At 44.3% G+C, this 14,522-nt stretch overlaps 1 protein-coding gene across 5 annotated transcripts in view; it reads left to right on the top strand.

Moving 5' to 3' along the window:
• The window catches only part of CGNL1 (cingulin like 1), a 156,614-nt gene that overhangs the window by 42,792 nt on the left and 99,300 nt on the right, over positions 1–14,522 (top strand). For all 5 annotated transcript variants that reach the window (XM_060005909.1, XM_060005908.1, XM_060005906.1 and 2 more), the window contains exon 2: positions 12,436–14,035. In XM_060005909.1, the coding sequence (XP_059861892.1) occupies positions 12,452–14,035 (1,584 nt within the window). In that variant the 5' untranslated portion in view covers positions 12,436–12,451. The remainder of the gene's footprint in view (positions 1–12,435; positions 14,036–14,522) is intronic.

The following is a 14,522-nucleotide window of genomic DNA, read 5'->3' as shown; positions in this document are numbered from 1 at the left end:
TTGTATTTTAATTTCTTTGGTAATTAACACTCCTTGAAAGAGTTGTCGTTACTCCATTCTCTAGTTAGCCCACTCTGGTTGGGCTCCCGTGCCTTCCACTCCAGAGTTCTTGTCGAGGTCATCTTTGATCTCCATCGGGGTCGCCCTCTGCTTGTTAGCAGTGTTCGGCTTATCTGAGCACTCCTTGCTTCTTTAAACACCAGCCTCTCTTGGCTCCCAGGCCACCACACTCTCCTGGTCTCCTCCGTTTTCTTTGCCTGCTCCTTCCCTTCTTCTTGACTTCTGCCAGGGCCTAGACCCTCCTGTGGATCTCGTTAAGTGCAGATGATGATTCAGCGGGTCTGGGGTGGGGCCTGAGATTTTGCATTTCTAACAAGCTCCCAGGTGATGCTGTTACTGCTGGTCCACAGGGCGCGCTGTGCAGCCAGGCTCTGAGCTCTGTCCCCATCTTCTCTACCTGCGTTACTTCCTAGCTGAGCTCAACCAGCCCCTGGCTCTGAATTATGTCTTGAGTCTTACTGGTGACTTCTCACCCACTTGGGTTAAGACCCAGAGTCTTACTGAGGCCCACAGATCCCCAAGGTTTAGCTCCTGCTGACTGCTCTGCCCTCCCCTCCCTCCCCTGCATGTCTCCACCTGTGTTCTGGCCAAGATGGCGTTCGTGCTGATTCTCGCACGAGCCCGGCACATCCCTTCCTCCGTGGCTCTGACTTGCCGTTCTCTTTGCCTGGCTGTCACGTGACTTACAGGGATCTCTTCCTCTCTTTCAAATCAAATGTTCCCTTCTCAGAGAGGCCTTCCTTGGCCACTGTATCTCAGATGGACCTTCACCACCACCACCTTGCCCTCTCCTCACCGTGCTCCGTTTTCTTTGTGGCACGCATCACTGTGAATTACTTGCTATCTCTCCCCCCCCCCCCAGAGTGTAGGTCTATGGGGGAACTTTGTCTCTTCACGAAACTGCTGTAGGAGAGGGTCTAGCATAGCAGTAGGCTCTCAGTAGGAACTCATTAGTGATTAAATAAAATATTAGTATCAGCACATCCTGAATGAGCTGGATGACCACTGGTCACTACCACCCATTCCAATGCCATGTTTATAATGGTTTAGGTTTCAGATCATATTATAGTATTTTAAATGTCATGAGCTCTTGGGAAAGAACTAAGATGGAGTGGACACATAAGTGAGGCCATCATACCACGCGAAGAGCCGGTGTTTTGGGGGCAGCCTGCACAAAGGAAGGTTTCTGCCCTGCGGTGGAGGCTGTCTTCCTGTTCACAGTGCATATGGTGATTTTAGTTTCGGCAAAATTTACATGATCCTGCATTTTAAATTCATGTTGTGAAGTTGAATTGTACTGGTTTTTTAAATCGTATTTGTATTTAAGGTGCAGATTTGTTTCGATTTTGTGGTATCATAATAACTATAATAGTTTTATATATATAATAGTTTTATATTTGTTCACATTTAGTGAACAAAAAGGTTCTTTCAGCATTTTTTTTCTTTAAAGGCACCTTGCCGCCCACCGAGGAGAATTCTGGGGAGGCAGATTACACTGGGGAACAAAATCCCTGGTGTCATCAAACTTTGGGATAATAACTGTCTTGAACAACAGACAACCTGAATTGACATGTGGGAATCTGCTAGGTTTCTATTTTAGAAGGCTTATTTTAATTTTATTTTTTAATATTTTGGACGACTACACAGTATCATCTTCTTTTTTTTTTTTTTTTTTTTTTTTGTGGTATGCGGGCCTCTCACTGCTGTGGCCTCTCCCGTTGCGGAGCACAGGCTCCGGACGCGCTCATCTTCTTTTAATTTTAATAGTCACACTATATGATGTTCAGTAGGTGTCTCTGGACAATTCCAGGTGTCTGTCATTTACATCGTAGTCTTTCTGGGTCTCATGGAAACAACTGACTGATATATTTATGAGATTGGGTGGTTTGTGAATTGATGCCCTCAGGGACGCCTGGGACCCCTCCCAGGGACTCTGGATCTTGTAATCATTTGGCCAAGTTTGCTCACGATGCCAACTCCCTCAGTCTCTTACCTGATGAGGACAAACATGGACAGATTTTCCTAGTTTGATCGTTTTTTGAGTGACCAAGAAGAGATACCTTGGAGAGGGTGTAACATATCTTCCAGGGGAGGATGTTTAGCTTTGGAATTCACTTTGCAGAAATCCTCTTTGAGGAGGTTCCAGGAATGGGGCTTGTTACAGCTGTCATTGTTGGAATTCCACAGTGTTCCTTTACTCCCCTTAGGAGATGCTTGATAACCCCAGGACCTATTTTCTACTTTTGGAACACACGCATCCTGTGAACGTGGCCGCTGGCGGTGGGAAGAAAAGCCCCAGTGATGCTGACAATCAGAGTCTAGTGTTTTAAACAGTGATACATATTCCAGTTGGAGGTAGTAGGCACACTAGAAGGATGGGCATGGGGATTTATTATGGAAACTCTCGACTGTTTTGTTTTAATTGTTCAAATTTTAAGAAGGGATTCCGAGCCACGTGCATCGCCCATGGTTTTATTAGTGCATCCATTCATTTACGTATTCAGTGCCTGCTACACGTGGGACGCTGTTCCGGGTGCTGGGAATGTGGCGAAGAGGAAGACCTCTCTGAGGAGTGACCCGTCTGCTGCGCTCTGACAGACAGGGGGCTGTTTTGCTAGCGTGCCATTGCAGCGGGACATGGTGACGTGTTTTGGTCCATAGCCATCCAGTGACCACATCAGGATAACTGCCAGATACTGTGGGCGGGCAGGAACGTGAAATGTGGTCCCTGCTCAAGAAAGAGCTCAGGTCTCCGGGACGGAAGGGCTGGGGCTAAATCCCGATGCTGCCCCCGAGCCAGGTGTGAGACCGTGGGGGCAATCTTTCACATCTCTAACCGGGAGCAAGTAGAATCCCTCACAGGTGGGGCTGCAAGGATCCAACCAGACAAGATGATACAAGGCGAGCACCCTGCACTTGCCTGGCACCGTGCGGGGGTGATGTGCATGCCTGACTCAGAACTGGCTGAAAAAACTTGAGATGTCGTTTTGGGGACAAAACCCCTCTACAAAAGAGCTGGCACTGGCGAGCCTTGCTGAGCTGCGCAGCGCTGACTATGTGCCAGAGGCGTTAGAAACTTCTGGAGTGGGTGAGCCTGCAAGAAAGACAGGATCTTTAGCTGAAGGGAGATAGTTTTTTACTGATGGAAAGAAACTGAAAGTGAAGGTGGTAAAAACACAAAACAAACAAACAAAAAGAACAGTGTGAGGACAGAAGCTTCTTTTGGCCGGGTACCTGCAAAAATGTTCCCTTCTTCTTGGTGGCCTGGTAGCATTGTGTTCATGTGAGTAATGTGAACCTGAGCTTAAGGTATGTGTTTGAAGAGCTTGTCAGTGCTCAGAGTTCACTATAGTTTAATGAGTGACAGGACTGAGAAGTCAGAGAACTACCCCGGAGTTTTGGAGGCGATTTAGTTCTTAGACGTTTGGGCTTCAGTGTAGGTGGGTTTAGGTGAGTATCAGAGCATATGTCAGGGACGGCAAATGGATTTATATTGTGTCTACACTGATCGATGGGCAGTGACTGCACAGGTGTGGTGTTGAGGAGGCTTCTGAAGTTAGATTTGGACATAAAAATGCAGTGAAGACCCTGCGTTGATCCGTTTTAGGCTCAGGCTCCATATGGAAACTATAGCACAAACGTCATGGATCTGTTGTGTCTGGTTAAGAACTTTTCTGTGGACCTGGCAACATAAAGACATTCATTTATTCAGTCAACAACTATTTATCAAATTTCCACTCTGGACACAGCTCTGTATTTTAGATTCTCAGCCCTCTGCTTTCTTAATTAGTTAATAAATTATTTCAGGATGCTGGTGCTTAATGCTGTTTGGTTAACCAATGGGGTTTTTAGCCTCTGCCTCAGAAGAATTTAAAACCATTTTATGATCAAAGTCAGATTTCTTGAGGCCATAAATGCCACATGGCATTTTTTTTCACACATTTAGCATACAAACTATAATTTAATTTTCCCAAGCACCTTATGAAGTCATCATTAATAATCTGACTTTAGAGATAGGAACACTCTCAGAGAAGTTAAGCCAGAGCTGGAATTTGATCCGAGTGCAGCATTAGACACGTTTCCGGCCCGTGTACCTGGGTGTTCTCTCCATTACTGGTCTTCAGAATTGCAAACTTTTGTGTCTTAGCTCTGCATTGGTGGGAGAACTTTTAGAAATCATTTCAGGGTCAAGAGGTGAAGGCCGAATGACATTTCTGAAACATTTTTTGGACATGAATTCTAATTTTTTTCTTAGAGACCTTGTGGCATACGAAATATCAATCACTGAAATTTAAAGGTAAAGTGAGGAATATAAAAGAGGAGTGGGATCAAAACTGACAGAAGTGGAGCAGAGACTGACATGGTAGGAGACCATCCATGGGGACAGGAGAGGGACACACTTCAAAGACGGGGTGAGGATGCCAGGGCGGCCAGCTTGGTGCCTGCACTCCAATCTGAGCATAGTCAGGGTCCTTAGTCCCCGGCCCCGTGACCCCCTGATCCTCAAACTCCTGGTTGATTCTCCAAGGTCTCCAACCCTAGTATAAAAGGAACTTTCCTGCTGGCTTTTCTTTTCTCTTTGCCACCCTCCTTTTTGTGCAAGGTTTTGGACAAGTTTGGGGAGTTTTGGGAGAAGCTACACCACTCAATATTACAAATTTAACTTTTTTCCCCCCAAGTAGGAAAGTTTTGGTCATCATGCTCATTTAAAGAGATTCAAACCATACTGAACCGTGTAAAGTAGACAGCAACTCTGCTGTCATTGTCAAGCCTCAGAGTTTATCTTTGAAATTGTTTTCCCAGGGAATTCTGAAGGCCTGGCTGTATGTGAGACATTTCCTTTGAAATCTTAAAAGTTTGGTCAGTTTCCTTTTTTTTTCCCCCCCTACAGAATGGATGGATGGATAGATAGGAGGAAAGAAATAGGAAGAAAATAAAGCTTAGTTTAGGTAATGCTGCCTCTTTCTGTCATGTTTGGGAATACGTTGAAACACCAGTACATATTTTGCTGGTGTTGGATAGTCCACACTCTGATTTTTCACGTTTATGTAGTGGAGGGTCTAAGGCGGATATTCCAGCACAAAATTCATCCCTTCCCACTAGTCCTACAAGCAAGTCCTTTAGGAGTGAACGTTTTGTCCACTCTTCAGAGGTGTCGTGTGTATCATCATTCCCTCTGAACGAGACAGTCACCACACCCCACACAGGGGAAATGATTTTTTGGTTTGTGGCGCACTTCTTATTTCCTGGAATCAAGCTCAGGACTCCACCAAGCCTCATCAGCTCCCCATCCCTGCTTTAGATGCTCTCTTAAATGACTTGTGTGATCAAATAGAATTATTCATTCCAAGCAAACGTCCATACACAGAGTCCCTGCCCCATGCCAGGTGCTGTGCTGGGTGCTTGGGCCTGGCCGGTGGGGACTGCTGTCCCCAGTAAGAAGGACAAAGCATGGTGGGAAGGTTTCTCATTGTCTGGCTGCATGTCATGCATTCCCTGGTGGCGCAGTGGTTGAGAGTCCGCCTGCCGATGCAGGGGACACGGGTTCGTGCCCCGGTCCGCGACGATCCCACATGCCGCGGGAGCCATGAGGGCCTCTGGAATGGCTGGTGAATATGCTTTCAGGGCTGGAGGTGCCACTGGGAATTAGAGTGGTGAGGTGGGAGGTGTGGCCTGGCATTGTGACTAATCTCCAGACTCAGCTGATAACATGTGATGGCCCAGAGAGGAAATGTTTCTATCTGGCATATGTTCATAGTTCTTACAAGTGCTAAGCTCTTTGTCCTCATGCACAAACACACTCATTGATCTCGCTAACTAAAGCAATTATCATCATTTAGCAGTCTTTCCCAAAAGCATTATTTCCACTCCAAAACACCTCTTTTATTTGCCAAGTGCCACAATGTTACATCCTGGCAATTGGTCAGCATTTACTGCCAAATTATGTAAGACCTCGGTTGGGCTTAGTCCCCGATTGAACAAGTGTGCCCGTGGAGTGCATTAGGATGGTGCCGTGGCCTGGTGGCTGAAGACAGAGAACAGCTGTCCTTAAATCCATTCATTAGTTCAGTGTTTACACTGTGATTGGGAAGGAAACCCACATTTGCTTATGACACCAGTGCTCAGCTGAGAAATGTCATTCCGTGAAAATACTGGATTGAGGTTTGTTGTCAAGGAAATGTAAACTGTGGACATTTCATGAAATTCACATATGTGGATTAATTTGCAAACAGGGAGCTAAGAATGTAATAAACCAAGGTGGCCTTACTGAATGATTGAAATGTAATTAGTGTTGACTGTAGTAGCAGCAACTAATGAAAAGGACTATAAAACCCTAGAGAAGAATTTTATTAATAAATATTAGGAGAAATATTTTCATAGAAAAGTCAGCGTCAGTGTAAGAGATTATGGGTGAGTAAAATTACCTCATTTACTAAATATCATTTTAAAAAAAAGCATCACAGTGAATAAATTTGTACAGAAGCTCTTCTGTTAAAAATGATATTTGTGGGCTTCCCTGGTGGTGCAGTGGTTGAGAGTCCGCCTGCCGATGCAGGGGAGACGGGTTCGTGCCCCACTCCGGGAAGATCCCACATGCCGCGGAGCGGCTGGGCCCGTGAGCCATGGCCGTTGAGCCTGTGCGTCCGGAGCCTGTGCTCCCCAACGGGAGAGGCCACAACAGTGAGAGGCCCGCGTACCGCAAAAAAAAAGATATTTGTTATAAATTTTAATGCCTACGGACTCTGCCAGAGATGCAGAATAAAACATGCCAGTGCTGCTTGCAAACGAGGGATCAAGACACACCCGGACGTTGTGGTCTTGAAGGCCTTTATATGTTGTTTCGTCTAAGGCACGTTTGCTGTTCTTGTTCTAGGATTGAAGTGTTTCATAAATATTATTAGTCTCGTCCAACTAGAGAAACTAGGTATCTCCTTTTCAAAAATCCCACTCAGAAGACAGTAAAGGAATAAAAATTAAATCTCCAAAGACAAAGAACGGCAGTGGAGACTTAGCGGAGGAGAGCGCTGAAGCAGATGTAGCGGTAATTAGCGGGGTGAGAGATGCTTCAACCTGAGGTGCTTGCAGTATACAAGTGAGGTGATTTTCCTGCAGAGCTGCTGAGCAGCTCGGAAGTGGGAAGGCATCAGTTACTGTGGAAGTCAGGGTGAGGGGCCAACTTCTAGGGAATTATTTAGGTGCCTTGAGAACTGGAGCAGTTAGACCTCCAGCGTCTCCTCTGTGCCCTGGATATCTGGACACCTACCTGCCCCTGCCCCCTCCCCACCCCAGCAGCAGACTGGAGTTCTCTTCTCTGGGGAAACGGAACTGGAATGATGTTGGAAGCAGGTGTGGGTGACTGAAAACATGGACTGAATTTGAGTTGCGACCTCCCTTCTCCTCCCCTGCCCTGTCCCGTAGACCAGCAGCCAGCCCCACAGCAGCCTCAGTAGTGGATTGGAGGATTCTTTTCTTGGGAAATCAAACAGTTCTAGAGAAGAATGCTCCCAGACACTGAAATGTGCGGGTCCCTCAGTGGAAAGCTTGGCACTCTTCGCCCCACATAACTTGAAGCTTACCAGCTAATAACTCCTTTCCATAGATACAGAGCCTCCAATCTGCTTTTACTACTTCCCTCTTAAATAGGATCAGGCAGCCAAAGATCCAAGTCATATTAGGAAGGCTTTCAACGTGAAAGACAGGGACCCAAACAAACCAGAAAAGAGAAACCTTGCGGAAGATGGAGATGTTGCGGACAGCAGAGAAATTGCATTTTTCTGAAAAAAAGTTATAGTATAATATCCTCAGATAGAGAAGCTCTTTTCATGTCCAAAATAGAACTTAAAAAGAAAAACAGAGAAGAATAAAGGAGAAGTGGAAATTAAATACATCCTCAAATTTTTAAAATTCAAGTATCTCTCAAAAATTAGAACAAAAACGATGGAGTTGAGGAGTAGATGAGAAGAGAAATATGAAAAATTGAAATTCAGTCTAGAAGATTCAACATTACTAATATGTTAGATGCAAACACCAAGAACAAAATAAAATGGTTTTCTAAACATTATCACAGAAGTAATACAAGGACATTTCATAGAACTAAAGGGAATTTCCAAATTGAAGGCATATATTAAGTGCTCATGTTTTATAAAAGTGGCCAATTTAATAAAATCCTCACTGGGAAATGTCATCGTGAAATTTCAGAACACCAAGGACAAGGAAAAGGTCCTAAAAACGTTCAGAGAAAAATAAACAGGGCGTACACAGAGGACAGGATATCATAATAGCACCAGAATTCTTAATAGCATCCCTGGAAGTTAGAAGATAACAGAGTAATACTTTAAATCCTGAGGGAAAGTTACTTCTAACCTGGATGCTAAATACAGCTAGACTATCATTCGAAAGTAAGCGTAGAATGAAGACATTTTTCAAAATACAAGGACTCAAAATTTTTCTCCCTCGGACCTTTTCTTTAAAAGTTATTGGACCCGTGTTCCCTCAGACCAATTGGGTATATTAAGAAAGAGGAAGACACCAAACTTGGGGAAACAATATAGCACAAAGGGAAGAGAGCAACCAGACCCTAATATAGGGCTGGAGGGTGGAAGTTTGCAAGGGAGGTCACCACGGGAAAAGACCACCGGATTACCTGATATTTTGATCATCTGGAAATTAATACTGGTAAGCGTCTAACAGATGTCATATCGCTGATGAAGAGATTTAAGGGTAGGTATATAGAAAGCAAGACAAGCTAAAAATAGCAGTTACTGCCTCTAGAAAAGTTAAAGTTATGGAAGAGAGGAAAGATGGCCAGAGTCTACAATCTAGTACTTCAGTGAACAGTATTTATATATTCACAGTAATGTAAACATAGCTGGCTCTTGATTTTATTCTTGGGAAGCTATAGCAGAATGAGAAATTCATATGTATGTGTGTGTCATGTACCACAGGTAAAAATGATAAATTGTAGCTAGGCATATCACTCAACAGCATGGAGGTAAGTACTAGAAGAAACAGCTGCAATTTGCAGTTGGTTTCCTCTGAGGCATGTGATCAGGATTGGGGATGGGAAGCTGGAGAGTACAGGTTTTCATCTTACCTTGTTTTATTCTGATTAAAAGTTAAATTATTTTAAAATGTTAGTATAATGCTGATGCAAGTGAAAGTAGACATGATGAAATCAGTCACTGGAATCCGTGAGATGATGAATATTGCAGATGACTGTCTCTCTGAGTTGTTCCTGTCTGTAAAATGGGAGGTGATGATGTGTAACATGATTTACGTTTAAAAGAATAATCACCAAGCAAACTGATAGCACCAAGCTAGTAGTAGGAGATGAATGTATCCAGGAAGGCCCAAGACAAATTAGAAAGACAAAATAAGTGAGGATGTGCTATAACTGAACTAAATAATCGGCAAGGGCATATTAATGGATGTATTTTGAATGCCATCCCTTAAAACAGAAACTACATCCAGCACCCATTAAACATGGACAAAAATTCTCTGTATATTTGCCCACAACAGAAACCTCAATACATTGAAAAAGAAAGAAATAACAGTGACTTCATTTCTTTCTTTCTCTCTCTTTTGTTTTGGCCGCACACGCAGCTTGCGGGATCTTAGTTCCCTGACCAGGGATTGAACCCATGCCCTCAGCAGTGAAAGTTCAGAGTCCTAACCACTGGACCGCCAGGGAATTCCTGTGACTTCATTTTCTGAGCATAATACAATGCAAATAGAAATTAACAACATACAGAAATAAAGACCCTCCAAGCCAAAACAGCATAGCAAACATACCGGATATGCAAAAACTTTCTCAAAAACAACTCTTGAGTCAAAGAAATCAAAACCACAAATTGAAACGATCTAGAAAATAATAATAGAAACATTTCTGTGGTGGAAACTACTGGCTGCCTTCCCAATGTCCATTCTCTTCTCTCTTTTTACAAACAGAACATTGATTTTGAGTGTCAATGACCAGCTCAAAAAAACCCGTTATTTCCCAACCCTTTCTTGTAGGTGGGGGCGGCCATAAGATTAAGTTCTCACCAATAAGATGCAAGGGATTATTGGTGGGTGGGGCTTCCAAGAAAGCTCCTTAAAAAGAAGGTTGCCCCATGTGGTATATGTGATGCTGGATCAGCTATCTTGTAATCATAAGGTGTCTATTACATGCTAAAAGTAGATGAGTAGAAAGATAAAAGAGGTGTTCCTCAAAAATATCCTGGCATCCATTCCAGCTCTGGACTTCCTGTCTCTGGGGGAAAAATACCCTAACTCTTAAATTGCTATTTTGGGTCTGTTTGTTAGGAACTAACGCAATTCCTAACTGACAGTCACATATCACAATTTATGGACTGTAATAAAAGAATGAAAATAAACAAATGAAGCATGCAAGAAATTGGAAACATGACATGGATGGACCTACAGACTGTCATACCAAGTGAAGTAAGTCAGAAAGAGAAAAACAAATATAGTATATTAACGCATATATGTGGAATCTAGAAAAAGGTATGGATGAACCGGTTTGCAAGGCAGAAATAGAGACACAGATGTAGAAAAAAACGTATGGACACCAAGGGGGAAAGTGTGTGTAGGGGGTGGTGGGATGAACTGGGAGATTGGGATTGACATGTATACACTAATATGTATAAAATAGATAACTAATAAGAAACTGCTGTATAAAAAATTTTTTTTAAATTCAAAAAAAAAGAAATTGGAAACAGAATAAAGGGAAGCAGAAGGAAAGAATAATGATCAAACTAGACCTCAGTAAATTAGAAACTTTTAAAAGATAAATCTAAGAGCTAGTTCTTTAGGGGAACAACAATTTAAAAACATATGTGGACATATTTTACCTGCATAACCAAGAAATAGGTGAAGAAAGCACAGATAAAACTAGATAATGAGAAATAGAAATAGAGGAGATGAAATGATGTGTACGTTGCAAAATTCTGTGCAAATAAATCTGAAAATGTGGATCAAATAGATGATTTTCTTGGAAAATATGCTACCAGATTGACTCCAGAATAGAAGGGAAACTCAAGAAGTCTGCTAAGAATGAAAGAAATGAGACAGCTGTTTTCTGTGACCAGTTGTTTCTGTTCTTCCTGCATCTCTGTGGCTATTGGAGCTTTTCACAGTGACAGAAGTGAATTTCTGCTGAGAGAACCTCGGAGTGTGGGGTGGCCTGGACAGCCTGCTTGGTGATATGTATGCAATCTCTGACAGGGTGGCCACACACCAGAACGGGTGAAGGCAGTGATTCTTGGTATTAGGACCCATCACAAAATAAACAGCCCCGAGTCTTCAGGTTTTTCATAAAATTTTTCAGGTCCTTATGTGACTTGAATTGTTTTTTTTTTTTTATGATTTTTTTTCAATTTTTAAAAAAATTTATTTATTTTTGTCTGTGTTGAGTCTTAGTTGCAGCACGGCTTTCTCTAGTTGCGATGAGCGTGGGCTCCTGTTCATTGCGGTGCACGTGCTTCTCACTGCGGTGGCTTCTTTTGTTGCGGAGCACGGGCTCTAGGCGCGCGGGCTTCAGTAGTTGTGGCGGGTGGGCTCAGTAGTTGTGGCTCGCGGGCTCTAGAGCACAGGCTCAGTAGTTGTGGTGCCCGGTCTTAGTTACTCCACGGCATGTGGGATCTTCCCTGACCAGGGATTGAACCCGTGTCCCCTGCCTTGGCAGGTGGATTCTTAACCACTGCGCCACCAGGGAAGTCCCAACTTGAAATTTTTGGTTAAAAAAAAAATTGAAAACTATTTTTAATCACTTACTCTCATTGTCAGTCTGACAAACAACTGCTTCCTTAAAGTAAAAATGTTTTAAACACCGTAGCCAAATAAATAATGATAAAGATTTCAAAGCAGTGTTGTGCATAAAGAAGCTTGAAAGGGTTTTGACAAGAAAATTAAGAGTTTAGAAACAAAGAAAAATGGTGAGCATCAGAACGCCTTAGCTCTTAATTAGTTTCTTGGAAAAGTACCTTGTTCTCAAATGCTGGTATACTGGAACATCCTATTGGTTAAAAATAAATAGCATAAAGTGTGAGGAAATGAACTAAGGAGAAAACATGGCAACCAGCACAGCCCGTCAGCTAGAAACAGAATAATTAAGCTCTACCAAAGGCATCAGGTCATTTGGCCAGCCATCTACCCTAAGGCCAGTGTTCAAGCTCAGTGTTGACAAGCACCACGGTCACGTGGGCCCACAGGCATCCAGAAAGGCCTGTTTGGACGAGCATTTGGTTCTGAAGTGTCCTTGCTCTTTAAAGTGTTTGGTTTTCCCTGAACTTTGAAGTCTTCCCTCATAATCTCCATTGAAACAGATACAATTTTAACTTAATGTCCTCTTTTTACCCCAATTTTCCCTGGTAGTGAACAACAGTGAGCCATGGAGCTGTATTTCGGTGAATACCAACACGTGCAGCAGGAATACGGTGTGCATCTGAGACTCGCAAGCGATGAAACCAAAAAATCAAGGAATTCCCAGCCCGCTAAGGCAGGCTCCTACGGTGTCAGTATTCGGGTCCAGGGGATCGATGGCCACCCCTACATAGTCCTCAATAACACAGAGCGGTGTCTGGCAGGCACGTCTTTTTCTGAAAATGGGCCATCATTTCCGTCTCCAGTGACAAGTAACCTGCCTCTCCATTCCACCAATGGATCTGTGCTCGAGGAGAACAGTGCAGAAGAACTGCAGCTGCCCGAAAACCCATATGCCCCACCTGGCCCAGGAAGAAACCTGAAGCAGCCCTCTTTCTTCGAGGGCAAGAATGGAGTTCTCGATCACACAGGGGAAGCGATGAAGCCGTCCCCCGTGCTGAACTTCCAGAGGCATCCAGAGCTTTTACAGCCCTATGATCCCGAAAAGAACGAGTTGAACTTACAGAATCACCAGCCTCCTGCGAGTAATTGGCTAAAAGCTTTCGCAGAAGAAGGGACCAACAATAAGAAGGCTTGGACTTGCTCGTCCAAACCTAGCCATTCCCAGCCGACCAGATCTCCCTCGGAAGACCCGGCCAGATCCAGTGTGACGGCCATTCGACTGTGCAGCTCTGTGGTCATTGATGACCCCAAGAAGCAGACCTCGGTGTGCGTGAATGTTCAGAGCTGCAGCAAGGAGGGGCTGGCGGAGGAGGCCCTTGCCCCTAGCGGGAGGCCCCTACCCACCCACAGCGCGCACACGCACCCGGAAGCCAAGAAAACCCGGCCCGACGTGCTTCCGTTCCGGCGCCAGGACTCAGCCGGGCCCGTGCTGGACGGAGCCCGGTCCCGGAGGTCATCCTCATCGTCCACAACTCCCACTTCGGCCAACTCTTTGTACAGATTTTTACTCGATGACCAAGAATGTGCCATCCATGCCGACAATGTGAATCGTCATGAAAACAGAAGGTATATCCCCTTCTTGCCCGGAACTGGACGGGATATTGATACGGGATCGATTCCTGGCGTGGATCAGTTAATTGAAAAATTTGACCAAAAACCTGGGCTGCAGAGAAGAGGCAGGTCTGGGAAGCGAAACAGGATCAACCCAGAAGACAGGAAAAGGTCCCGGAGCGTGGATAGTGCATTTCCTTTCGGACTCCAAGGGAACTCGGAGTACCTGACCGAATTCAGCAGAAACCTGGGCAAGTCCAGCGAACACCTGCTGCGGCCGTCGCAGGTGTGCCCTCAGAGGGCGCAGGCGCAGGAGCACGGGGGGAGGCAGGGCGGAGTGCGCGCCTTCGCCAGGCTGCAGGGAGCCCAGCCCAGGCCGCCCCTGCAGAACAAAGATGGGAAAGTTCCAGAAAACAAAGGGGGTCAGGAAAGTCCGACTGGGCGCACATCCTCCCTCCCGGCACAGACTAAGAAGGGGGAGGAAATCAAAACAGCCACCGCTACGTTGATGTTACAGAATCGGGCGCTAGCAACTTCCCCAGACTCAGGTACCAAGAGGATTTCTGTGAAGACATTTACTTCCACCTCAAATACTCAGGTAATACTGGTGGGAGTCTTTTGTTCCTTCTCAGTGGTCTATCAATACATCCTGGCTGGAGGAATACATATCTTCCATCCTGAGTCAGTAATTGCACCATCTTGAATCAGTAATATTTTTTTAGAGTTTTCCCCCTAGCAGTAGGTTATGACCTGCTGCTAATCGCTTGGTTTTCTAAGTAAATTGAAGTACCACTAGATTCCTGTTGTGTTCTTGTTTGTAAAGTAACTTGTCAAGCACTATAGAGAGGCTCGATTTTTCTTTTCGTGTATGTGTAAAATCCGAAAGTATGCAGAATTTGTTTCCAAAACAAGAGGCTCCGTACTTAGGTTTATTTAGATGTATTAATTTTCCTCATGACATTGAGTGACTGGATTAATTTCTGTCCTGAGAAATTAGGTTAATCCTAATTTAGGTTTATCCTGAAGTGATGGAATTTATTTATGTGGTCCAGTTAGTGTTTTGGTGGTAACAGTAACAGTAAAAA

Source organism: Delphinus delphis, chromosome 2, assembly GCF_949987515.2.
Source record: "Delphinus delphis chromosome 2, mDelDel1.2, whole genome shotgun sequence".
Classification (NCBI taxonomy): Eukaryota; Metazoa; Chordata; class Mammalia; order Artiodactyla; family Delphinidae; genus Delphinus; species Delphinus delphis.
Note: the sequence above shows the minus strand (reverse complement) of the source record. Positions and strands in the feature narration are given on the sequence as shown.